Genomic DNA, 25,817 nt, shown 5'->3' with positions numbered 1-25,817 from the left:
TTCTGGCTGTTCCCCAAAGTAAAAATGACCATAAAAGGTAGATGTTTTCAATTGATTCAAGCCATCAAGGCAACCACAACAACCAACAAAAGACAGTCAGTAAAGAAGACGCTCAGAACTGCTTAGTAAAGTGGCAAGAACAAGGGGATAAGTGTGTTTGAAGTGAAGGGTAATATTTTGAGGGGGGTAATGACAATGTGTCTTACTGTAATGAATTTTAAAATATTTAAACATTGTATTTTTATCACACCTCATATATTATCAGTAACTAGATCATAGGTTTTTTCCCATAAACAGGCAAACATAGCTGGGAACTGTATATTCACATCTGAATGACTAATTGATTCCACCTCTGTCAACTAATAGCTGTTTGACTTTTGGCAAGCTACTTAACCTTCTTCTGACTCAATGTTTTCTGTAAAATGGGTCTAATAATTGTTAAAATTCATTGGACTGTTGAGAAAATTGTGTGGCCCTAGAACAAGGCCTGGACAAAGTAAGTGCTCAGTATTAGCTGTTGTTATTCATTCTAGGAATCCCCCCACATCCCACCAACTACAGTCAGTCAAACCAAGGATTTCTCTCTACTTTCTTTGCTTACTTCAAGGTCACAATGTTTTTCAAAGGCACTTCGATCTAAGGGAGAAGTCCATGCCAGCTTCAAAATGTTTCTCTGGGTATGAATCTCTGTAGTTACCTCTTGTCTTTTCAAACTTGAATCTTAGAAGGTCAACAATTAGTATATATTTGATAAATATTTAACTTCTGGGATATTAAAAAGAAACATACCTAGTTCCTCCTTCCTAAGATACTAAGCTATGCATGCTTTTGATTCAGCTGCAATTAATAAATATTTTATCAGTGATGCAATGTATTTTATTACCTCTCTGGTCCTCCTGGATATTGCTGACAGATTTCAGACTAGCAGATGTCACTGTTGGCTTCTGTGAACATATCAGTATGGCTGCCTTTCTGTATCTTTGGCCAAATACAGAAAAATGGCAGCTTGCAGATGTAGAGCCTCCACTGAGGTTTAATGGCATCAGCTATCAGAAGCAGAAAGTCATCAGTAGTTGCTCCCTAGTCATTGACAAGGAAGACAACAAAATAATTTCCAGTAAAAAATAATTACAAACATAGATTATCTGGTGCATCCTAACATATTAGATAGAATGCGTCCGTCTACAGAGATCTGGATGCTGTGCAAAGCTGTGCCTCCAGGAAACCAAGATGACAGTGGGAAAAGCAGTAGACTCAGTCAGTAGGGCTGGCTGTGACTTCAGGGAATCAGCCTCAAATGTTTCCTACCTGAAAAAGGTAATAATAATGCCTCCCTGCTTCCTTTTGGGTGCTATCAGAATTTGGGGCAGTGATGGCTATGAAAGGACTTCGGAAAGGTGCAGCATACATGTGTCCATTCACTGACCCCACGTGAATGTTGGAAGTGGGCGTGGGCGCTGATACCATTTTATACATAAGAGACAGGCTTGAAGTGATGGAATCACCAGCTGAGGCACACAATTTATGGGCCACAGAACCAGGATTTTATTCACACAGGCTGATGCTAGAAGCCGTGAAGTTTAACTATTGGTCCACACAGCCCTGCAGCTGGGTCCTAGTGTAACTGCACGTCAGCCTGTGGGTCACCAACTTGTTTTCAGTGGTGTCACCTTCCCTCAGCTCCTGCCACTGTTCACCAGGAATCTATTCTGCTGTCTTACTCCCATTCCCAGTTCCTCTGCCGTCCCTACGTGTTTGTGCTACCATAATGCATGTTGGAAGCTACCCTGGTTTGGTTGACACTGCAGCAAATACATCCAAACACATACACTGGTTCACACACAACACTGAGTTAAATTGCTTCACATTTAACCCAGGTAGGCAAATAAATGAATCGTGGGACAGCTTCTCTCCTCACAGTCATTCAGATCCCCACACTGAGTGGCCCTGACATCTTCAACTTTTGATGCTTGGGTTGTCCTCATGTTGGCCAAAAGGGCGAAGGCACCCAGGAGCACCCTGTGGGAGATCACTGGCCAGATCTCCATGACTCAGGCTGCAAGTGGGATGGGCTGTGAGGTCCTCAGCTGGCAGCCCTAGCTCAGCAGCCCCTTCCAAGTGGAAGGGAGAGCACATGTTTTGGTAACAGCAAGTTTCTGCCACAGGGATCATGATTACTAGCAGGTGATTTTATTGTTGAAATTTTGTCTTTGAGTTCCTTGATTGGATTCCACTGGATGCCTTAGGGAGTTTGAAAGAAAGGTGGAAAGGTGTTTTGGTCAAAATATGCTCCTTACTTCTTTGTTTAATACTGATTTTATTCCTGAACTAATATAAAACTGTCAAACGTGATAGTTTCAGGGGGACAGATTTCTCCCTATGACTGTTTCAGACCTACTCAACATTTCAATAGGCTTTTGGATTAATAGGCCTGATCTTTGTCTTTCCTCTAACAGCATTTAATTTTAGTGGGGTTATAATTTTTATACACATCTTTTAGTCTTAGCTATGTAAAATTGGATTAATCCTAACCTTTGCTTTATTATACATTTTCATCCACAGGTCCTTGCATGACACTATTTATTTGCTTATTTGCAATAATAAAATAAACTATAAACTTCTATCCATATGAAAACTACCATGTCAATAGTAAAGTGCTTATCATGAGTTCCCTTACAATTCCATCCCCTTACTTGCATATCCTATATAATCACTATCCTAGACCTTACATTTATTATCCCTTTTGGGTTTTTTTTATATTTTAGACAAGTTTTAGGAGCACTGCAAAATTGAGCTGAAGGTACAAAGACGTCCTATAACTCTGTGCTTCCCCCATCCATAGCCTCTTGCATTATCAGTATCTTCCATTGGAGTGGAACATTTCTTATGTTGATAACTAAAGCTGTTATAAATGTCCATTTGGAGGTTTTGTGTGGACATGAATTATCAACTCTTTGCAGTAAATGCCAAAGACCATGGTTGCTGTATCTTAAGGTAAGAACATACTTACTTTTATAAGAAATTGCAGTACCAACTTGTCTTCCAAAGTGGCCATCCTGGCCGGGCCTGGTGGCTCATGCCTGTAATCCCAGAACTCAGGAACCTGAGGCAGGAGGATCACTGCAAGTTCAAGGCCACCTTGAACTGCATAGTGAGACCCTGTCTCAAAAAGACAAAAAACAAACCAAAGTGACCATCCCATTTTTATTTTTACAAGAAATGAATGAAAGTTGTGTTCCTTCATAATCTTGCCATAGTATTTGATGTTGTCAGTGTGCCGGACTTTTGGCCAGTCTAACAGGTGTATAGTGAGAGCTTGCTTTAGTTTCCGTTTCTCTGATAACATATAGAACATCTTTTCATATGCTTGTTTCCATCTATATAATTTCTTTGATGAAGTGTGTGTGTAGGTCTTTGGCTCATGTTTAAACTGCATTGTTTTCTTTTTGTTTAGTTTTTAAAGCTCTTTGTATGTTTTGGATAACAGTCCTTTATCAGATAGGTCTTTTGCAAATATTTTCTCCAGTTTGTGGCTTCTCTTTATGTTCAACTGTCTTTTGTTTTTTACCATGGTGGGGATCAAACTCAGGACCTTACACATGCTAGGTGAGTGCTTTCCCACAGAGCCACACCCCACGCTCTGGCTGTATCTTTTATAAAATAGAGCAGGTTAATGTTAATGAAGGCAAATGTGTGTGTTCTGTCTTTCATGGATTGTGCCTTTGGTGTTGTGTCTAAAAAATCTCAGTATATCTCAATTTTTCTCTTTTTTTATTTTAAAGGAAAAAATAAAAAGAACAATAAAACAGTTTCAAAAGCAGGTTAGTAGGAGAGTTATAATAATTAATACATTGCGTAATGTTGTCTTTGTAGTAGTTATTCAGAGTACAAGATATAGGCATGGTATCTTGTCCAAGCAATATTACCACAAACCTTTCTTTTCAGTGAACTAAGAGAAACTAGCTGTATAACTATCTCAACTATCTTGTATATAAATATATCTCTTTTCTTTTTCCCTTTCTTCCTTTCCCATTTCCCCCATCATAGTTTGTTTTTTCTTTTGAACAGTTTTTTTCTCAATTCACAATATCTATTGTACATTTTGGATCTTATTTTCTCTTTCAGTTTCTCACATTAGTGAGACAATATGATGTTTACATGTATGAGTCTGATTTATTTCACTAATGAATATGGTCTCGAGTTGAATCCATTTACCTATAAAAGTCTCCAGTTTGTCTTTCCTTAGGCTGAATAGTACTCTATTATATTAAAAAAAAAAAAAAAACCCACATCTTTTTTATCCATTCCTCAGTTGATGGGTGTTTGGGTTGTGTCCAAGATTTAGCTATTGCAATCCTGCTGCTATATAAACATGGGTGCACATATATCACTGTGGTATGATGTCTTAAATTCTTCTGGAAAAATACAAAGAAGGGGAATAGCTGGGTCAAATGTGACCTTTAATACTAACTTTTGAGGAATTGCCACATGATGTCCACAGTCGTTGGTTCAATCTACACTCACCACCAACAATAAAGAAGCGTTCCTTTTTCCCAACAGTCCTGACAGCATTTGTTATTGGTTGACTTCCTGACAATAGCCATTCTTTCTGGGGTGAGTTGGATTATCTCAGTGTTGTTTTAATTTGCATCTCTCAAATGACCAATGATATTGAACATTTTTCATATATATTTATTTGCCATTTGTATTTCTTCATCTGAGAAGTATGTATTCATCTCAAATGCCAGTTTTTGGATTGGGTCTTTGATTTTGGGGGTCCTTTGCCTGAGGGACAGTTGGCTAAAATTTTTTTCCCAATTCATAAGTTCTCTTTTCACCCTGTTGGTGAATTTTTTTAATGTGCAAGAAGTTTTTAATAAGATGAGATCCCAGTTGTTGATTCTTTGAAGTATTTCCCATGCAGTTTGGTTTTTGTTCATGAATTCTCCACCTACTCCAATCTTCAAGAGTTCTACCTACTTTCTCTTCCAGTAGATTTAGTGTTTCCATTTTAATATTTAGATTTTTAATCCATTTTGACTTGAAAGTTTTCACTCTAAAATCAGGAACAAGACAGGATGTCCACTATCACTATGAAGTATCTGCCTTATACCTGTGTCTTCAAGATTTCTACCTATTTTCTCTTCCAGTAAATTTAGTGTTTCTATGTTAATATTTAGATCTCTGATCCATCTTTAGTTTAGTGCACAGTGATAGACATGGGTCTAGTTTTAGTCTTCAGCATGGAAAGCCAGTTTTCCCAGAACCATTTATTAAAGAGGCTGTCTTTCTTCCAGTGAACATGTTTGGCTCCTTTGCCACAGATAAGGTAGCTGAGTGTGCTTGAGGTTGCATTTTCATCTTGTGTTCTGTTCCACTGATCCTCAGGCCTATTTTTTCACCAATCCCATGATGCTTTTATCAAAGTAGCTTTGTAATGTAATTTCAGGTCTGGGATTGTGATGCTCCCTGACTTGTCTTTGTTGCCCAGGATTGCCTTTGCTATTCTAGGTCTCTTCTGGTTCCAGATGAATTAGGAATGTTTTCTCTGTATCTCTGAGGTATGCTAATGGTATTTTGATTGGGATTGCATTAAATCTGTGTAGCAGTTTTGGGAGTATGGCCATTTTCACTATGTTCATTCTTCTTAGACATGAGCAAGGGATATCTTTCCATTTTCTCATGTCTTCTTTGATCTCCTTTTTTAGGGTACTGTAATTTTCACTATACAGATCTTTTACATCCTTTGTTAGATTTATTCACAAGTGTTTCAATTTTTAGATGCTATTGTCAAGAATGTGCTTTCCCTAATTTCTCTCTCTGTGACTTTGTTGCTTGTGTACAGGAATGCCCTTGATTTTTGAGTGTTGACTTTGCATTATGCTACATTACTGAATTTGAATATTAAATCTAGAAGTTTTTGGTGGAATTCTGGGGTCTTCTATGTAGAGTATCATGTCGTCTGCAAATAATTTAACTTCTTCCTTTCCTATCTTTATTCCTTTTATTTTTTCTTTTGTCTAATTGCCCTGGCTAATGTTTCTGAACTATATTGAATAGGAGTGGTGATAATGGACATCCTTGTCTTGTATCTGATTTTAGAGTTTTCAGTTTTTGACCACTTAATATGATGTTAGCTATTTGTTATTGTAGATGGCTTTTATAAGATTGAGGCAAAGACCATCTATTCCAATTTTCTTAGGGTTTTTATCATGAATGAGTGTTGGACTTTATCAAATGTTTTTTCTGCATCTATTGAGATGATCGTGTGATTTTTTACTTTGGTTCTGTTAATATGGTGTATTACATTTATTGATCTGCATATGTTAAACCATTCCTGGGATGAATCCTACTTGGTCATGATGTATAGTCTTCTTGATGATTTGCTGCATTCTATTTGCCAGTATCTTATTGAGGATTTTTGCATCTGTGTTCATTAGGGAGATTGGCCGGTGGTTTTCTCTTTTGGTTGTGTTCTTCTCTGGCTTTGGAATCAGGGTAATACTTGCTTTTAGGAATTATTTTAGAAGTACTGCTTCCCTTTCAATTTCTTTAAAGAGTTTCAGCATTATTGGCATTAGTTCTTCTCTAAATTTTTTGTAGAATTCAACAGTGAATCTGTCAGGGCCTGGGATTTTCTTTGTTGGTAAATTTTAAATTACATTTTCAATTTCATTGGCTGATAGCTAATAAAAAGTAGAATTTTTATATCTTCTTGGTTTAGTTTTGGCAATTCAATTGTGTCTAGGAGTCTGTCCATTTTTTCTGTGTTTTCCATCTTATTAGAATATAGGTTCTCGTAGTAGGTATTGATGATCTTGTGGATTTCTGTGGGATCTGTTGTGATTTCTCCCTTTTCATTCCTAATTGCTTGAATTTGTGTTTTTTCTTTCCTCTTTAATAAGGTTGGCTAATGGTTTATTAATTTTATTTATTCTTTCAAGAAACCAACTTTTTGATTCATAAATTCTTTGTATTGTTTGCTTAGTCTCTGTTGCATTAATTTCTGCTCTTTATAATTTCCTCATTTGTATAAGCTTTGGGTTTGATTTGTTCTTCATCTGCAAGTTTGAGGTTCAACATTAGGTTGTTTATTTGAGCTCATTATGTTTTCCTTATGTGTGAGTTCATTGCTATAAATTTCCCTCAAAGGACTGCTTTCATTGCATCCCATAAGTTTCAGGATGTAGTATCAGCATTATCATTTAATTGTATATACTGTTTAATTTCATCCTTAATTTCCTCTGTTACCCATTGGTTGTTCATAAGGGTGTTGTTTCATTTCCATGTGTTTATGTAGCTTTTGTGATTTCCTTTGCAGTTTCATTGCACTATGTTCAGATAGTATGCATGGGATGATTTCAATTCCTCCATTTACTTAAACATGTTTTGTCAGCTGATATATGGTCTGTTTTGTAGAATGACCCATGTGCAGCTGAGAAGAATGTGTATTCTGATGTTTTGGGGTGGAACATTCTGTAGACATCTACCAAGTCCATTTGTTTACAGGCTTAGTTTAATTCAAATATTTTTTGTTGATTTTTTTGTCTAGTTGGTCTATCTATTTGTGAAAGTGGGGTATTAAGGTCCCCCACTACAATTGTGTTATTGCTTATTTGGTTTTTCATGTCTGTAATATTTGTTTTATGTAATTGGGTGAACCTGTGTTTGTTGCATAAATATTTATGATTATTAACTCTTCTTCTTGGAGTTTTCCCTTAAGAAGTATATAGTGACATTCTTTATCTCTTTTGATCAGTTTTGGCTTACAATTTGCATTGTCTGCAAATAGAATAGCTACCCCTGCTTTTTTCTGGGTTCCCATGGCATGGAGAATTATTGTACATCCTTTGACCTTTAGTTTATTAATTTCTTTGTGGGTAAAATGTGTTTCTTGAATGGTGCATATTGTTGGAGCTTGCTTCTTGATCCATTCTGCCAGTCTGTTTATTTTAATTGGTAAATTGAGACCATTTATGTTGATGCTTATAGCTAATATGTGTTGGCTTTTCCTTTTCATGTTGTTTTCCTGTTGTTTGTTCCCTGTCTTTCTCCTTTGTTTAATTGCTTGCCCTGCCTGACAGCTTCTTCCTATTGGTACTCATGTTTTTGTGGTCTTCATTGTCTCTTTTATTATGTTCTTCAGAGCATTCTGTAGAGCTGGTTTGGTGGTGATAAATTTCTTCAGTTGTTCTTCCTCATGTTAGTATCTTATTTCTTCATCAATTTTGAAAGATAGTTTTGTGGAATACATCAGTCTGGTTTGAAGATTGTTTTCCTTTAGGGCTTAAAATACCTTGCTCCAAGCTCCTCTTGATTTGAGGGTTTGTATTGTGATTCTGATGGGCTTTCCTTTATAGGTGATATGTTTCTTTTCTCCAGCTTCTTTTAATATTTTGTTTTTGTGCAGAATTTCTGAAAGCTTGATTATTATATGCCTTGGTGTAGATTTGTATTTGTTATAGCTGTTTGGGGTTCTATATGCTTCATTTGTTTGTGTGTCAAATTCTTTATCCATGTTTGGGGAGTTTTCTGCCATTATTCCTGTGAAGAAGTTTTTTAGTGGTTTTAGTGCTGTCTCCAGCTTTCTCACTGACGCCAATCAATCTTGTGTTGTTCTTCTTTGCTTTATCCTGAAGCTGTTGGGTTGATTTTTCTTGGTCTCTTGCAATTTGTAAGATATTTGTCTTTTCCTGATCACTAGTCACATTCCTGTCTTCTAGATCTGATATTCTATCCTCACCTTCATTCAATCTGCTGCATATACTTTCAATGGAGTTTCTAAAGTGCAATTTTGTTTGGACCTGTTTCATTGATTCCATTTCTTGTCTATATTTGCCATTCATGGTTTCCATCAATTTCTTGAGCTCTTCTGTTTGCTTATCTGTGTCTGCTTTAATGTCTTTTATTTTGATAGTCATTTATTCTTACTTCTTAAAGATTATTTTTTCTATGGCCTCGTCCATTTGTTTTTTCACTTCTGCTACTATTATTTCAGAGAGTTCTATTTGTTGGCTTCCAGTTTCCTCTATCTCTTTATGCTCTGCATTTGTCCTTGGTGGACTGGGCATTTGAGATTGCATTTTGCTTCTTCATCTTGTCATTTTCTATTTTATTTTGTTTTCTGTGTTGATGCTTGCAGATTTCTTATGTTAGAGAGCCTTATTACTGGTGACAAGGCTTTCTTAGGAAGTGTCTGTTCTTCAGATGTCTTATAGATATAGGTGGTTCTTAGTCTCCATGTCTACTCCAAGAACCTACCTTTCCAGTATATTAAGTCTGAGGAGTTAATATTTCAATTTGACTTAGGGCCCATTCCTTTGTTCCTGGGCTGTGGTGATGGTTTTGATCCTTACAGTCACAGTGCTGTCATATGGGGGAGGGAATTAGCAGGTATGACATCCTTGTTAAAGCAGTTTAGTTGGCAATAACAATAGACTCAAGTACAGTCTGGCTACTGACTGTGGTAACTATTATGTGGATATGTACAATTGTAGGAGGAAGCTCTACAGAAATATAATATAATCCAGTTTATACCAGCCACTTGTATGCCATGATTTTCCACTTAGTGGAGTGATTTTACCCTGCTGTGTGTGTGTGTTTGTTGGGGGGGGTGTTCAGGACTCTAGGGGGTAGGATGGAGAGATGAATGAGGTTAAATATAGTAGGAGCAAGGTTGGAGGGCACAGGATGATAATCCAGGTTTTGTGTAATTGTAGGGCACAGGAAGGAAGGATTGGAAGGGAAAACCTAGGAGTGTTTTTAGGATTGGAAGAGAAAGCCTAAAGTGAAGCAGAAAGAGAAGAGACAGTGTTTACTCGCCTAAAAGTATCATAAAGTCAAGTGAGATATTTGATGCAAGAGAAGTAGAGGATGAGTAGAATAAAATAAAAAGAAGGGTTAGAGATCACCTCTTGGCTCATATTGCTAACATTGCATGGGATATTTCCATACCTCTAGTTCTGCCTGCCCATTGTGTGCACCTGAGCCAGGGTCCTACTGTGTCGCTGGTGTCCCCAAAGGTCTCCACACCCTCAGTTGCACCAGTGGAGGGAGGGAGGGGCGTATCTCAGACTTCTCTCACCAGCCTTGCTGTCCTGGGTCAGGGGAGGAAGGCAGGAGCCGAACTCACACTCCTTTTGCCAGCCAAGCCATCCCTCAGTTTTCTCTTATGTGATCTACGAGTTTTATATTTTTGCATTCTATGTTTAAATCTGTGATCCATTTTTAGAAAATTTCTGTGAAGGGTAAGGTGTGTGTGTGTGTGTGTGTGTGTGTGTGTGTGTGTGCCTTTGTTTTTTAGCAGCATTTGTTCAAAAGACAATGCTTGCTCTATTGCACTTCTTTGCTTCTTTGTCAAAGATCCACTGACTCTACTTGTGTCAATCTATCTGTGCTCTCTCTTCTGTTCCACTGATTTTGCACCAACACCATACTTCCTGTTTACCATAAAAGTCTTGGAGGCAGGTAGTGTCAGCCTTACAACTTTATTCTTCTCCTTCGATATTGTGTTGGTTATTCTGTTTTGCCTTGCTATATACACTTTAGCATGACTTTGTCATCCACAAAATAACTTGCTTAGATTTTATTGTGGTGCATGAGTCTTTACAAAAAGTTGAGAACTGGTGTCTTGGCATTGTCTAGCTTTCCTATCTGTGAACATAGAATCTCCCCGTTTATTTAGCTCTGCTTTGGATTCTATTATCAGAATTTTGTAGTTTTCCTCATATAGATTATAAACCTATTTTGTTCTATTCTTGTGATGAGAAAACTATTAAGTTAAACATTACTGTTAAGGACTTCATGGGGGGGGGACTAAAATAAATAGTGCAGTGTTTTTAATTTCAAATTCCAAATGTTTGTTGCTGACAGAATACTTCCCACAGTCTTGCTCTAGTTATTTATTAGGTCCAGTTCTTCTTCTTGTCTCCATCAGGCATAATTAATCTTATTATCTGTGAACAAAGACAATTTTATTCTTCCTTTCCCATAGGTATAGCTTTTATTTTCTTCTCTAATCTTATCAGTGAGAATTTCCAAGGCAATTTTGGGAAGCAGTGATGAGAGTGGAAATTTTTGTCTTGTTCTTGATATTAGTGGGAAATCTTCTAGTTTATATTACAGTATAATATTACTGTACTGCAGGTTTTGCACAGTCTTTATCAAGCTGAGGGGATTCCCTCTACTCCTAGTTTGCTGAGAGTTTTAATCATGAATGCTGGATTTTGTAGAATCCTTTTTATTCCTCTGTTGCTAGGCTTATATGACTTTTGTTTAGCTCATTACATTAATTGATTTTCAAATATTAAGCCAGCTTTACATATTTGTGATAAATCCCAACTGATTTTTGTTAAACATCTTTTTATATAATGTTGTATTTGATTCTAAATGAAAATTTTTGTCCAGAATTTTTGCATCTATTTGCATGAGATATACCAGTTTATAGTTTTCTTATAATGCCTTTGTGGGGTTTGGTGTTAGGGTAATGCTGGCATCATAGAATGAGTTAGGATATATTCCTTCTGCTTCCATCTCTGAAGGAGACTGTAGAGAACTGATATATTATCTTTCTTAAATGTTTGATAGAACACACCAGTGAACACATCTAGGTCTGATGCTTTCTCTTTTGGAAGATAATTAATTATTGCTTTAATTTCTTTAATAGATATAGACCTGTTCAGATTGTCTACTTCTTCTTGTGTGAGTTTTGGCAGATTATGTCCTTCAAGAAATTGGCCCATTTTATCTAGATTGTCAAGCTCATGGACACAGAATTGTTCATAATATTCCCTGACTAAGACAGGGAATGTGGGGCTGGGGATTTAGCTCAGCAGCATGGTGCCTGACCGGTAAGCACAAGGTCGTGAGTTTGATCCCTGTACCGGAAAAAAAAAAAAACAAAGACAGGGAATGTCCCGTCTTTGTTCCTTTGAATGTCCATGTGATGTGTAATGATTTATCATTTAATTTTCTGATACTAGTAATTTGTACCCTTTCTCTTTTCTTTCTTAGTTAATCTGGCAAGGGGTGTATTAATTTTATTGACCTTCCAAAGAAACTTGGTTCTGCTAATTTTTTCCTTTGATTTCTTGTTTTTAATTCTTGTTGAAATTCTTCTTCAATATTATTTCTTTATTTTGAATTTAATTTTGTCTTTTTTCTTGTTTCTGAATGGAGAAGCTTAGATAGATGATTTTATATCTTTCATCTTTGCTTATATATACATCCCATGTTATGGATTTCTCTCTAAGCACTGTTTTCACTGTATCCCACATCTTTGGTAAGTTGTGTTTACATTTTCATTTAGTTCAAAACATTATTTTCTTGAGACTTAATATTTGATTCATGTGTTATTCAGAAGTATGTTGTTTAACCTCCATACATTTGGGGATTTGTTCAGCTGTCTCTGTGTTATCAGTTTGTAGTTAAATTTAATTATCAACTGAGAGAAGATATTGTATGATTTCTTTTAGAATATAGTTGTACTGTTTTGTTGTTTGTTTGTTTGTTTGTTTGTTTGAGACAGAGTCTCACTATGTAGCCAAGGCTGGCCACAAACTCGTGGTGATCCTTCTACCTCAGCCTCCCAAGTGCTGAGGTAGGACATGCACCACCACAATCAGTCAAGATTGTGTTTTACATTCCAGAATGTGGCTAATCTTGGTTACTGTCCCTTGAGAGTTTGAGAAGAATGTGTGTTCATTGGTGATGGATAAAGTAGTCTAGAGGTATTCATTATGTATAGTTGATTGATGGTGGTGTTGAGCACAAATCTGTCCTTATTGATTTTCTGACTGCTGGATCTATCCATTTCTGATAGATGGGTGTTAAAGTCTTCAGCTAGAATAGTGGATTCATTTTTGTCTCTTTGCAGTTCTATTAGGTTTTGTCTCATGTAATTTGATGCTGTTTTTATGCATATGCACATTAACTATTAATTCTCCTTGGAGAATTGACTCCATCATTATGAAATTTTCCTCTTAATCCCTAATAACTTTGCTTGTTCTGAAGTTTGCTCTGTCAAAGTTAAGATAGCCACTAATGTTAGCATGGTATGTCTTTGTTCATCCATTTCCTTTCAGTCAAAATATGTTTTTATATTGGAGTGGCTTTCTTGTAGAGAACATGTAATTGAGTCTTGTTTTTGTTCCATTCTAACAATCTGTCTGTTAATTGCTACCTTTAGGCCATTCAACATTACAGTCATATTAATTCTACCACGTTTGTCACTTATTTCTATTTGATTGTCCTTGCTCTTGTTTTTGTCTACCACTTTTTTTTTTGGCCTTTTCTGATTTTCTTTGAGCTTTTATGGTTGCTTTTTCTCCTTTCTTAGTAAAATATACTGCTGTAAAAACCATTTTTAATGGTTACCCTAAGGCTTACAATATACATCTACAACTAATCTGAATCTGCTTTCACGTAACACAAATAAGGAATGCCTTGTAACAAAACGTGTCATTCTAATTCCTCCCTCTTTCCATTGTAACACCACTGTCATACATAATATACATGATTAAACATATTACTGCTATTACTTTCAATAAGCTTTTATCTATTCAATCAGTTAAGAATAATAAAAATAAAAAGTTTTATTTTACTTTCAGTTATTCTTTTTCTAATGTTCTGTAGGAAGATCTGACCTATATCATTTTCCCGCTCTCAGAAAACTAATTTTAATATTTCTGGCAAGGCAGGTATACTAACAAAACATCCCCACAATTTTTTGCTTGACTGAGAAAGTCTTTCATTTTTTTACTCTATGTATTTAAGATCCACTGCATATTGATAAATATACTGAAATAATTATGAAAATGAAGCAAATTAATATATCCATAATGTCAACAATCCACTTTTTGAATCAAGAACACCAGCGTTTTGAATCACAACATGCTTTTTGAACTATTATCTTTACACTGTGCATTAGATCTCTAGACTATTCTATGTATCTGTAATTTTGTGCGCTTTGACCTGCATCTTTTTGTTTCTTCCCTCCGCCAGTGGTCACCACCTTGTACTCTATCTCTATACACAAGATTGTGCAATATTTTTTCTGTTTTGTGTCTGGCTTATTTCACTAGCATAATGTCTTCCAGTTTCATCCATGTTATGGCAAATGATAGGATCTCCTTTTTTCATATTGAATAATATTCTATACATAATATATAATATTACTTATAAATATATATCACAATTTCTTTACCTATTTGTCTGCTGTCAAATACTTAGGTTGTTCCGGTGTCTTGGGCAATTGTAAACAGTGCTGCAGTGAACATGAGAATGTAGGTACCTGTATCAGTCAGGGTTTACTAGAGGAACAGAAATAATACAAGATAAACAAATGTAGTAGGAATTACAAGTTTGGCTTACAATGGTCAGCTACAGAGTTGGATGAGGAAGCGTGCAGAGGGTGTCTGCATGCTGGAGATTGAAGAGCCCAGCCCTGGGCCTGGAGCTCGCTGCAGTGTCCGTGCAAGTCCGTATCAAAAGGCTGATGGGTCTGTGACGGAATGCTGAAGAATCTACGATGAAGGCTGGAGAGCCAACACCAGAAGGCTGAAGAGTCCAGACGGAAGCCCAACAGTCTGCACCAGAAGCCAGGAGACAACCAAGCTGAAGGCGAAGACCAGAGCTCCTCTGAAGAACCAGCAGCCAGTCCTTCCTCAATTCCTTTTTTTATGCAGTCTACCCGCTCTGGGGAGGTGGGGGTGGTCCTCCACACCCACACCCTCTGCATGCCTGCCTCTTGCACAGGCTCAGGATGAATACAAATTAAGCACCCTGGACCCCTTCTGAGCTGCATAGTTAACCTTCTACTCTTCTCAAATTAACACAATAAACAACACCCCAGAAGGGTAAGGGCGTGTCCTTTTCACCCCAAGAGGCAGAACTGCTGAGTCACTTAGCCAAACCTCTAGACTCCCCAAGTTGGCACAATGTATCAACCATAACAGTACCTTTACAAGGAAAGGTCTCCTTTCCTTTGGGTGCTCATCCAGCTGAGGCATTGCTGGGTCATATTTTTAATTTCTAGGATCTTCTGCATTGGTTTCCACAGTGGGTGAACCAATTTACATTCCCTCAGCAGTACCAAGGGCTCCCTTTTGTCTTTAGTCTCACCAACACTAGTTATCTCCCAGTATTTTTAAACTTTATTAATATAATACATGTTTGCATTCATAAAGTTTACCTTCATCTTTGGGAGTAGGTAACTGTACATAATATATCTTGATTCTTTGTTATTCCCCTTCTCCTCCTGAACCACCTCCTTGCCTCTGTCTCTAGATCCGTTTTCCCTGTTTTCATGACTCCTGTTATGTTATTTTTATATTTTGAATTTGTGTTTATGACATGTGTTTATGTTCATTGTGCATATTTGGTGCAGGTCCATGACACGTTGAATCTTGATAGCAGCCATCCTAACAGGGATATTTGCATACCTGATTTGTATTTCCCTGAATGTTAGTGGTGTTGGTCATCTTTTCATATACCTATAGGAGAAACTGCTCTTTAAACAGCCAGAGCCTTTACCCAGTTTTAATCTGGTCATCTGTTTCTCTGCTATTGCTCTGTGCCTTCAGATGATCAGATATTGAGATGCATAAGTTCTTCATATGTTTTTATATTAACTGCTTACCAAATATATAGTTTACAATTTTTTTTCATGTGTAAGCTGCCTTTGTATTTTGTTGATTGTTTCTTTTGTTCTACAGAAGCTTTTTAGGTTCTTGCTTTTGAAACTTGAGGGTTTTTTTTTTTTTTTTTTTTGGTTTTTCTCTGGTACTGGAACCAAACTCACGACCTTGCGCTTGCCAGGCAGGCGCTTTGCCGCTGAGCTAAATCCCCAGCCCCCTGAAACTTGAGCTTTTAACATCCAAAATCATTGCCAAGCCCAATGGCAAGGGACTTGTCCCTTATGTTTTTTCTAAGGGGTTTACTGATTTCTGATCTTTTTATCCATTTTGAGGTGTTTTGGTGTTTGGTGTGAGCTGAAAGTCCGATTTCCTTCTGTTGCATGTGGGTATCCTATTTCCCTAGTGCTATTTATTGAAAAGATGTCTTCTTGGTTCCCTTACCTTTACTTTAAAGGATAATTTCACAGAGTAAAGAATTTTCTCATTTGCTAAATAGTATTTTACTCCACACTCTTCTTACTCTCCTGGTTTCTAAGAAATTGGGTGTCATTTTTGTCTTTCCCTATAGATGCAGGTTTTTCCCCTTCTAGTTTCTTTTGGACTTGTAATTTATCTTTCATTTTCTAAAGCTTGAAAAATGATATGTCTACGTGCAGTGTTTTGGCATTTATTGTCTTTGGTGTTCTCTTACATTAATTTTGGAGAAAATTCTTGTTCATTATTATTTCAGAAATTTTTTCTTTTCCTATTTCTTATCTTGGTATTCTCATTATATTTGTTGTATTCTCATTATATTTGTTAATACTTTTGTAGCTCTCCTGCAGTTCTTGGATATTTTGTTCTGGTTTTGCAGTTTAGGTTCTTCTTGGTTTTTAATATTGGAGATTTCTATCGAGATGACCTCAAGAGCAGAAATTCTTTCCTCAGCTGAGTCCAATCTACCAATAAACCCAAAGGCATTTTTTAGTTCTGTTATAGTTTTCTAAAAGTCTCTTGCATTTTCTTTTGGCCCTTAATGAAATTTCTGTCTCTCTGCTTACATTGCCTACTTTGCATGCTGTCTACTTTATCCATTAAAGCCCTTAGAATACTATTGATAGTTGTTTTAAATTACTGGTCTAGAAATCCCAACTTACCTGCCATATCTGAATTTGGTTTGGATGCTTATTGTGCTTCTTCAAGTTGTTTGTGTTGCCCTTCTTTTGTGTCTTGTAATGTACTGTACATCTGGATATGCTACCCTGGGTGAAAGGAATTGTTGTAAATAGGCCTTTGGTAATGTGGTGGTAAGGTGTGGAAGGAGGAGAATTGTACCGTAGTCCCATGATTAGATCTCACTCTTTTAGTAGGTCTGTGCTTCTGCACTGTGAACTTAACTTTTATTTCTTTACATCATTCCTGACTGGGGTGGGGCTGGATAGCTAGAGTGGGCAGCAATTGGGTATTTACCTTCTTCTGTTAGACAGGGGCTAAGACTGGATATTTCCACTCCCATGGTTGATTAAGCTCTAGTATAAGCCCACCTGGTAAGCTCTGCTTAGTTTTTCCTGAGCTTAGCCCTTGCTAAGAAGATCAAAATACTGTGTGGATCAAAGATTTGTCTTTTCAAAACTTAATTTTACCCATTATTTTTCAGTTTGCTGATTTCTGATCTAGTGTTTAGTATTTTAGTATCTCTATATTTCTTTGGGATTTATTCAGTTTTTCTAGTTACTAAGTTTGGCAGTTAATTTCAAGGGATTTGCATTGTTGAAGTTTTAGTTTCCTGCACTTCGTGTAGTTGGGTCCTATGGGATACTGGAAGACTTTTGGACCCAGAAAGATCAATAGTTAGAACCTTCTCTTTCCCTCACTGTTGCGGCCCCCAGCCGAGAGCCCGCCACCCGTAGTGGTCTGAGGGGCAGTGACAGTTCTTTTGGTGATAGTTGTTAGGTTGAAGTGGGGAGCTGCCTGGGAGTTAGAACATAATCCCTTGAAGTTGAGACTGAGAACCTAGGGAAATAGTTGCCCTTCATCACACAGAAGTGCAGGATGGAGTAGAACCTCCATCAGGAGACGCTGTAGCCTGTGCTCTTCCTGTTCAGCCAAGAGCCTCCTCAACACAGAAGGGTATTCATTTCACAAAGCGGCAAGGTCACCTGCATGACCTTGTTCAAATATGATCAGCACTTAAAGCTTCTGTTTTTTTAATGCAGAAAATGCACTAAAGGGAAGTATAACATTAACAGCAAAAACTGCAACTTGCTCACTCCAAGAGCTCATGTTTTATTTCCTTACCATCACTGACTGAATATTTTTTGTGTCTGTTGTGTGTGAAGGTTGAAACTGCAGCATTGTAACATGAGCTGAAATCTGGCTTTGAATGTTTCACTGTGTACCTTTTAACTTATGAGTAGAATGATTTGAGGAAGGGAAATGGTGAAAATATCAAGGGCTAAATAATGAAGTGACCCTTTATCAACACTGTGGGAAAGACCCAGTGTTGTTCATTACAGTAAAACAGCTGATATTTTTGTTTCTGAAGAAAAATAAAATTAGAACTTAAAAAATCATGTACAGCATCCTGCATGCCTGGTTTAAAAGGAAAGAGATGACATTTAATTTTGCTGAAGTCTGTGTCCCTTCTGGGCTCTCACATCTTTTCTCTCAGACAGGACCTGGACTGTGAGTTGGCTTGGATGGGGCAGAATTTTCCCTGGAACCGCTGGCTCTTTAGGGCCTTGAGAGAAGGGTTGCACAAGTTCTAACCATTCTGGCTCCAAAACCAAGGCCTGGGGGGCTGGTTTTGCTTTTGCTGCTTAGTTTAAGGTAGAAACATTTTACCTTCTCAAGAAGAAGTATACAGAGATACAGATGGTTTAAAAGGATTTCATAGCATATAACTTCCACATGACAGGTATCATCCTCAGGGTGTTTGACTGGAATGGATAGGATGCAGCCAGTTCAGATTAGAGAGACCATACCTTTGTTTCTACAATAAGGGGCAATCAGTCTCACTGTTACATTGAGTGCACTGTAAATGTACATTTTATGTTGATTACTTTAAATATCTCCTTCATTTTTTCCTTATATGTCTTCAAGTGATCAGCTATTTTTAAAATTTAAGTATGAAAATCCTGCTTGTATTTGATAGAACATACAGATTATAGGGACTTCATCCATGTTTTGATGTGGTAAAATTGAACCCATTCTCCCCACCTCCCAAGCTTGAACCTGGAAGTTTAGCCCCACCAAGTGTCCTACAACACACTCCACGCCGTATACACACAAGGTAGAGCATAAAAGCACCTCAAACAAACACTTCCCTGGGCTTCAGCACTGTATAGTCTTTTGGCACACCAGTTCTGGGATTCCATTTAAAAGCTGCAGAAGATGCTGAACCAAAGAATATAACTTTTCATGGACTAGCGACACTCACCATTAGCATGGGGTAATTTCCAGATGCTGCATGCTGCTTTGGGGCTATTGTGGCCTTACCTAATCTTTGCTTCTGTATCCAGATGTTTAACCTTTCAGTAGCATTTTCTTCCCATCTTGACTGCTATAAATTTTGACATTGACTTTATGGACTCATCCCAAAACATTTTGTCTTTCATTTCTCATAACTTCAAAAAAGTTATGAGAAATGACTTTTCTTTATCAAGCTCATACCGGTAATATAAACAGGAAGGAACAAAATGGTGTAAAGCCATGGGTTTAAAAAGCAACAATAAAAAGATATATAAACAAGAGCCAATATCTCTTAGTACTTAGGGAAACAACATAAAATGAAGAAACTCAGACACACTTTGTGTTCATAGCATCAAGTTTGGGCTGCAGACTGGGTTTAAATGACAGATTTAGGAGTCACACAGATGTCCTTTCTGGTTTCAGTATGTCATGCTTTACCAGTGTGACCTTGCCCCACTTACTCTTCCCTTAGGAATCTGTTTCTTAGTCTACAAAATAAGAATAACACTACCTCTACTATGGTTATCATCAATATCAAAAGGAGGAGCAAAAGCCAAGCTGTTAGTACAGGGCCCACACATGGTAAAGGCTCAATGAAAGGAAGAATTTGTGGTTCATTATTATACACATGCATAAAAATTGTACAGATGGTGTGACATAGTTTTCACTTGGGGTAACCCACTCTGGGGCTTTCTGTAAAAGGAAAGGGCTAAAATAAAAATAACCTCTTAAGATTTCCCTCCTAGCTCACGTATTGCCATTTAAATAGGACTGAAAATTTGACTTACAGCTTTAAAAGTGTGGGCTGGTGATATAGCACAGTGGCACAAGTGCCTGCCTAGCAAATGCAAGGGTTTGACTCCCAGTACAAAAAAAAAAAAGAAAAAGAAAAAGAAAAAAAGTGTGTGTGGCCTGACTTTTTGTAAAATACTAGAATCGAGTCTCAAATTGCACAATATTAGGATAATGGAGTAGGTGAAGAATAGGGACAGAATTTTTCTTTTTTTTTTTTTTTTTTTTGGTTTTTCTCTGGTACCGGGAACCGAACTCACGACCTTGCGCTTGCCAGGCAGGCGCTTTTGCCGCTGAGCTAAATCCCCAGCCCCTGGACAGAATTTTTCATGTCAAAGGTTCAGTCTTTGAATAGGTGAAATGCTAAGTACTAGGAACCTGCCTGAAATGGAGTTCAAAAGCCAGAAAAAGTTCTGGAAATAAAAATTGGGTAGCAATTAAGCAGGACACAGAAGAAGATGCTCACTTATTAATGGATCAATCCATCTTTTCTTAGATGATTGAATATGATTGAGAAATGATTGAAAAAGCTCAGTCTGCTTCATGACAATATTTATTTTCATCATCATTAATATTCAGTTTCATTCCATGAAATAAACATTTCAAGGTTGTTGAAAATGCTTTCACCCCAAACTAGAATTCTATAAGCCTTGCCTTAGGCAAGTCTAGGTTGCTAGAAACAAACTGAGCTCCTCATTCTGAAGAGGAAACATACAGAATATGGAAAGTCACTGCTAATTGATCCTTCTCTCAAATTTAAAGATAAGAGAGAATATAATTACCTTTCTAACTAGGGAGAGAGAATAACAGGGAATTTTGGCCACATCTAGAATACTTATTGCTCAAAGGTGAAACACAATCCACGTTCAGAATGGCGAGATTGTGTGACGGGTGGAGACCATGTCTCAGCTGTGTACCCTGAATTGTTATGGCCGTGAGTAGTAAGAGGATGACACTAGAGTAGAGGGAGATGATCAAACTGAGCACATAATACTATCGGAACTAGATGCATTTGCCTACCTCCTCTGACAGTCCTACTCTCTTTTCTACAGGGTCTGACAACCAGCAAGAATTTAACAACTCTGTGAGTGAAGGAAGGGTCATTGTTCCCTAAGGCGCTCCGTAGATCAGCAGGTCAGTGACCTGCACACATTTCTGTCCCTGTTCCAGTTGATTATGTCACGTTCTGTGCTTTTGTGTATATGAGTCTTGACTCACAAGCAACATCCACCACAATTTTAGATGTTTATATTTTTGCCTTTTCAGATTTCAAGTTGGAGGTTTTTCAGATCATAAAATGAAAATGCTGCTGATTTTGTTCCTTATAATAATTTGTTTCCATGCTTCTGTGAACCAAGATTCTGGTAAGGAAAAAATTGAAAGAATTCCTTGATTTTCATTGTGGTAAATAGGCAATAAATGATTTTGACTTACATAAAAGTTAAGGTTTTTATTTTGTTTTGTTTTGATTTTAATGGAAGTGAGGGTGGGAGTAGGTCTTCTTTTTTTCTCAGTACTATGGATGAAACCCAGGGCCTTTACACTGAGCTATACCCCCAGCCCTTCTCCTTCCTTCCTTCTTTCCTTCCTTTCTTCCTTCCCTTTCTTTCCTTCTTTCTTTCTTTTCTTCTTTTCTTCTTCCTTTCATCTCACTAAATTGCCAAGTCTGGGCGCAAGTTTGTGTGCGCTCTGCCTCTATCTCACAGATTGTTGGGATCACAGTCTTACACCACTGTACCCAGAGATAAATTTTTAAAAAACGTTTTGGGTTACCCTGTGTTGTTTTGAAAATTCTGGGCCTTATTCCTTGTTAATGATAGAAAGATATTGAAGCTGCCATTTTGTCCTCAGTTTCACCCCATTTTAGGTCTTCTGGGAGGTTATATGAAAATTCTGTTACTATTAGGTTCAGGCCTTGAAACTTTGGAATGTCTCTTTTGCATTTGTGCCATGAGGTTGTGTTAAGTAAGTGTCTAGATTTTGCTTCAATTTAAAGTATTGCTCATTGTAAGGAACATGCTTTGCCCTGGAGAGAAAGTTCCATGCATGTGTACTGGCTGTCAGCAGCTTGCCTCAGTGGAGTTAAAGTGCGCACATAGACCCACTCTCCACACCTCTGCCACCTCCTACACAACGAGTCCTTGTCCCGGTCAGTTCACGTCCAGGACCACCTAATTGGCCTTTGCTGCTTCCTTGAGGACTCTGACCTCAGAAGCAAGTTTGTGAAGAGATGAACTAGACTTTACCATGCAAAAGTTATCCCCGCAAGTCTCACTGGGTCTTAACTGTTTTAAAGAGAAGCATTTTCCCCCCTCAATCATTTCATGCTTCAGACATAATGAAACACCTGATCAGAGCCTGGATCCACCACCTTTATCAAGCACCTACGCTTCTTTCCCAAGATATAGGGACAAATTCCTTACTGGACAGATCGCAGGTGGCCACAAGTTGAGGCACCCTGTGTGGGGTTCACTGAGCAGCCAGCCTCTCTTGGATGGGAGTGTTGACTTGCCTGCACTGTTCCTGTCCCCAGGATGCTGCTGGCTGTATAAGCAGGAAGTGAATCTGATTGGCTGGAATTAGTTTTTCTTTAAAAATAAGATGATTTCATCCACTATATACTGGTCAGACTACTATAAAGAGAATGAAACAGCACACAAGAGCTAACACTGGTTTCCTATAAGTTACATAAAAAGTTGAAGTTTATTAATTTCAGATGGTCATAATTTCCGAGTGAGTAGGCACTGCAGGCATTTTCTAGCTGAATCTACTTATTGTAAAGTAAAGGAAACTGAGGCCCCAGTGCATTGAATAGTTTGACAGAACTCAGAATTAGCTGAAAACACAGTTGGGGCTGTTATTGCTTACACACACACACACACACACACACACACACACACACACATACACACACACTCTTCCCTCCTTTCCATCCAAAAAAATGAACATATGAGATTGGGTTAACATAGTTTAAAGTTATTGATAATATTTTTGATGACTCAAATGAGTGAGCTTATAGTTGGTAAATTTATTCTTATATAAAATATGATATCACCAATATATTTTAGGCTAGAAAATGGATTGTAGTTTTAGTTTCCATTTAAAAATATAGCTTTTATATAAGAACATAATACTTCATTGAATGTTCAATATCAGATTTATAGAATATAAATATAATATAGAATTATATATTTTACACAATAGAGAATCCCAGGGTTCCATTTACATGCAGCCGGTCTTCACTCAATTCTCATTACCTTAGCATAAAATCCATTATTTCTTGTCCAGGGAAAGGAGGGAAGAGTGTGTGTGTGTGTGTGTGTGTGTGTGTGTGTGTGTGTAAGCAATAACAGCCCCAACTGTGTTTTCAGCTAATTCTGAGTTCTGTCAAAACTATTCAATGCACTGAGGCCTCAGTTTCCTCTACTTTATAATAAGTAGATTCAGCTAGAAAATGCCTGCAGTGCCTGCTCACTCGGAAATTATGACCATCTGAAATTAATAAACTTCAACTTTTTATGTAACTTGTAGGAAACCAGTGTTAGCTCTTGTGTGCTGTTTCATTCTCTTTATAGTAGTCTGACCAGTATATAGTGGATGAAATCATCTTATTTTTAAAGAAAAACTAATTCCAGCCAATCAGATTCACTTCCTGCTTATACAGCCAGCAGCATCCTGGGGACAAGAACAGTGCAGGCAAGTCAACACTTCCATCCAAGAGATCTCATATGCTTCCATCCATAACATCTCATATGTTCATCTTCTTCAACTTGACACTTTAGAATACAAAATTAATATAAGCTAATCAGATGCCCTGTTACATTGCCTAAATGATAATCACAATGAAATACTCTCATTCCACCATTAAAACCAATTTGGACTAGTCTGATTCTCAGTTAAAATTTTTATCTTGTTGATAGATTGTGCTCAAATTCTGAAGGCAAAAAAGTACGAGGTAAAATGATCTGTTAGCTGCATAAAAACTCATGATTTTTATTTCTCTAAATTTACTTATTCCTAATTAGTTAATTCTTTATAAAAGCGGTGCTTAATTCAAATGAGAAATGGTGTAAAGGCATCAGCATCCCCAAACAAACCTACCTTTTTTTGTCTTTCTTTCTTTCTTTCTTTCTTTCTTTCTTTCTTTCTTTCTTTCTTTCTTTCAAGAGAATGTGCAGCTTCCGGCTACTATGTTCAGTTCATTGGGAAGAAACTAAGAAAATAAAAAACTAAATTTTTCCCCATATAAAATATAGAAGGAGACTTAAAGTTATTGCTTTGTTCATATGTTTGGGTTTTTTTTTTTCTTTTGTTGGTTCCCCAGGCCCTGAGTATGCAGATGTGGTGTTTCTGGTGGACAGCTCAGACCACCTGGGAACCAAGTCCTTTCCGCTGGTGAAAACATTCATCAACAAAATGATCAGCAGTCTCCCCATAGAGGCCAACAAGTACCGTGTGGCCCTGGCCCAGTACAGCGATGTGCTCCACAGTGAGTTCCACCTCAGCACCTTCAGGAGCAGGAACCCCATGCTGAGCCACCTCAAGAAGAACTTCCGGTTCATCGGCGGGCCCCTGAAGATAGGAAAGGCTCTTCAGGAGGCCCACAAGACCTATTTCTCTGCACCCACAAATGGAAGAGACAAGAAGCAGTTTCCCCCAATTTTGGTGGTCCTGGCTTCAGCCGCATCTGAGGACAATGTGGAAGAGGCTTCACAGGCCCTGCAGAAAGACGGAGTAAAGATCATCTCAGTGGGGATGCAGGAGGCTTCTGAGGAAAACCTGAAGGCTATGGCCACTTCTCAGTTTCATTTCAACCTTCGAACGGCGAGAGACCTCAGCACGTTTTCCCAGAACATGACACAGATCATCAAGGATGTAGCCAAGTACAGGGAAGGGACAGTCAATGACATCCGTGGAGAAGGTGGGCTTAGAATGCGCATGTAGGCATGATCATGAAGTGATTATGAAAATCATTATGAGGAGAAGGTTGAAATCCTATGAGCAGCCCTTCCTCCAAACAGCCTGCATTTTCAGATCTGAAATGTCAATAAGTTCAAGCAGGTCCTAGGATTGTGGCCACTTAAAGTCTAATGAATTGAACTGGCGTTGGTTTTCCCTGTTTTACTTATCTGTGTTGTATGTCACTCGCAGACTTCTTAAAATTCAGGGCTGCCTCTCCCTGGAACCCAGCTCACTCGGAGCTGTCTCCCTGGGTTAGAGTTGCTATGTGGTTTCATTACGGTTCATTTAAAATGATAAAGTTTCTTCTAAAGAAATCTTTGAATCCTCAAGGTACATTCTTTAATTATAAAATGTTAGAGCTGAAAAATACCTTCTGGTTGTCCATGCCCCTAATTTGCAGATATAAAGTTGTAGGTGTCCTTCAAGGTGACGTGACCTGGACCAGGCCAGGCTGCAATTTACAGTTAGAGTGGGGTGTGGACTCCACAGCCCACCCACTGTCTGCTTTTGTCCTCTTGTCCTATTCTGTTAATAAGAAGGACCCAGAGTTTATGGAGAGTGCCCATGCCCAAACAAGTAACACAGGGTGTATTATTCCTGCTTAATCCAGTCTAAGATGACATTTATAATTGCCTATTGATACGAGAAAAGGCTTTCCTTATGGTAACCCATGAAAATATGAATCCTATTACTAGCATCTTTCCCAAATAAAATGGTTGAAAATGCATTTATATCTAGTAGCATTTCTTAGGAATATTTGGACTATAACTGCTGATTGTAATAGTGATGGTGCTATTTAAATGATTTTAATATTTAATAGCTCCTGTTCATTAAATTAATCTTATGGACCAGGCTCTACACTAAGTATGTTATTTAATCCCCATAATTTCTCTGACAAAAATATGATATCTGCATTTTACAGATGAGGACATTGAAGCTGGGAGCTTAGCTAAAATCCAGCATTTGAACCTGGGTTCC

General features: G+C 37.7%; 1 protein-coding gene across 4 annotated transcripts in view; it reads left to right on the top strand.

Annotated features, from left to right (window-relative positions):
- Positions 1 to 25,817, top strand: part of Col6a6 (collagen, type VI, alpha 6) — a 133,516-nt gene that overhangs the window by 19,780 nt on the left and 87,919 nt on the right. For all 4 annotated transcript variants that reach the window (XM_005406861.2, XM_013505759.1, XM_013505758.1 and 1 more), the window contains 3 exons: positions 20,930 to 21,011; positions 21,144 to 21,241; positions 24,202 to 24,798. In XM_005406861.2, coding sequence (XP_005406918.1) covers positions 21,175 to 21,241; positions 24,202 to 24,798 — 664 coding nt within the window. In that variant the 5' untranslated portion in view covers positions 20,930 to 21,011; positions 21,144 to 21,174. The remainder of the gene's footprint in view (positions 1 to 20,929; positions 21,012 to 21,143; positions 21,242 to 24,201; positions 24,799 to 25,817) is intronic.

The sequence above is a fragment of the Chinchilla lanigera genome, unplaced genomic scaffold, assembly GCF_000276665.1.
Source record: "Chinchilla lanigera isolate Chin_1 unplaced genomic scaffold, ChiLan1.0 scaffold00100, whole genome shotgun sequence".
Classification (NCBI taxonomy): domain Eukaryota; kingdom Metazoa; phylum Chordata; class Mammalia; order Rodentia; family Chinchillidae; genus Chinchilla; species Chinchilla lanigera.
The sequence above is the reverse complement of the archived record's forward strand: the minus strand, read 5'-3'. Positions and strand labels throughout refer to the sequence as shown.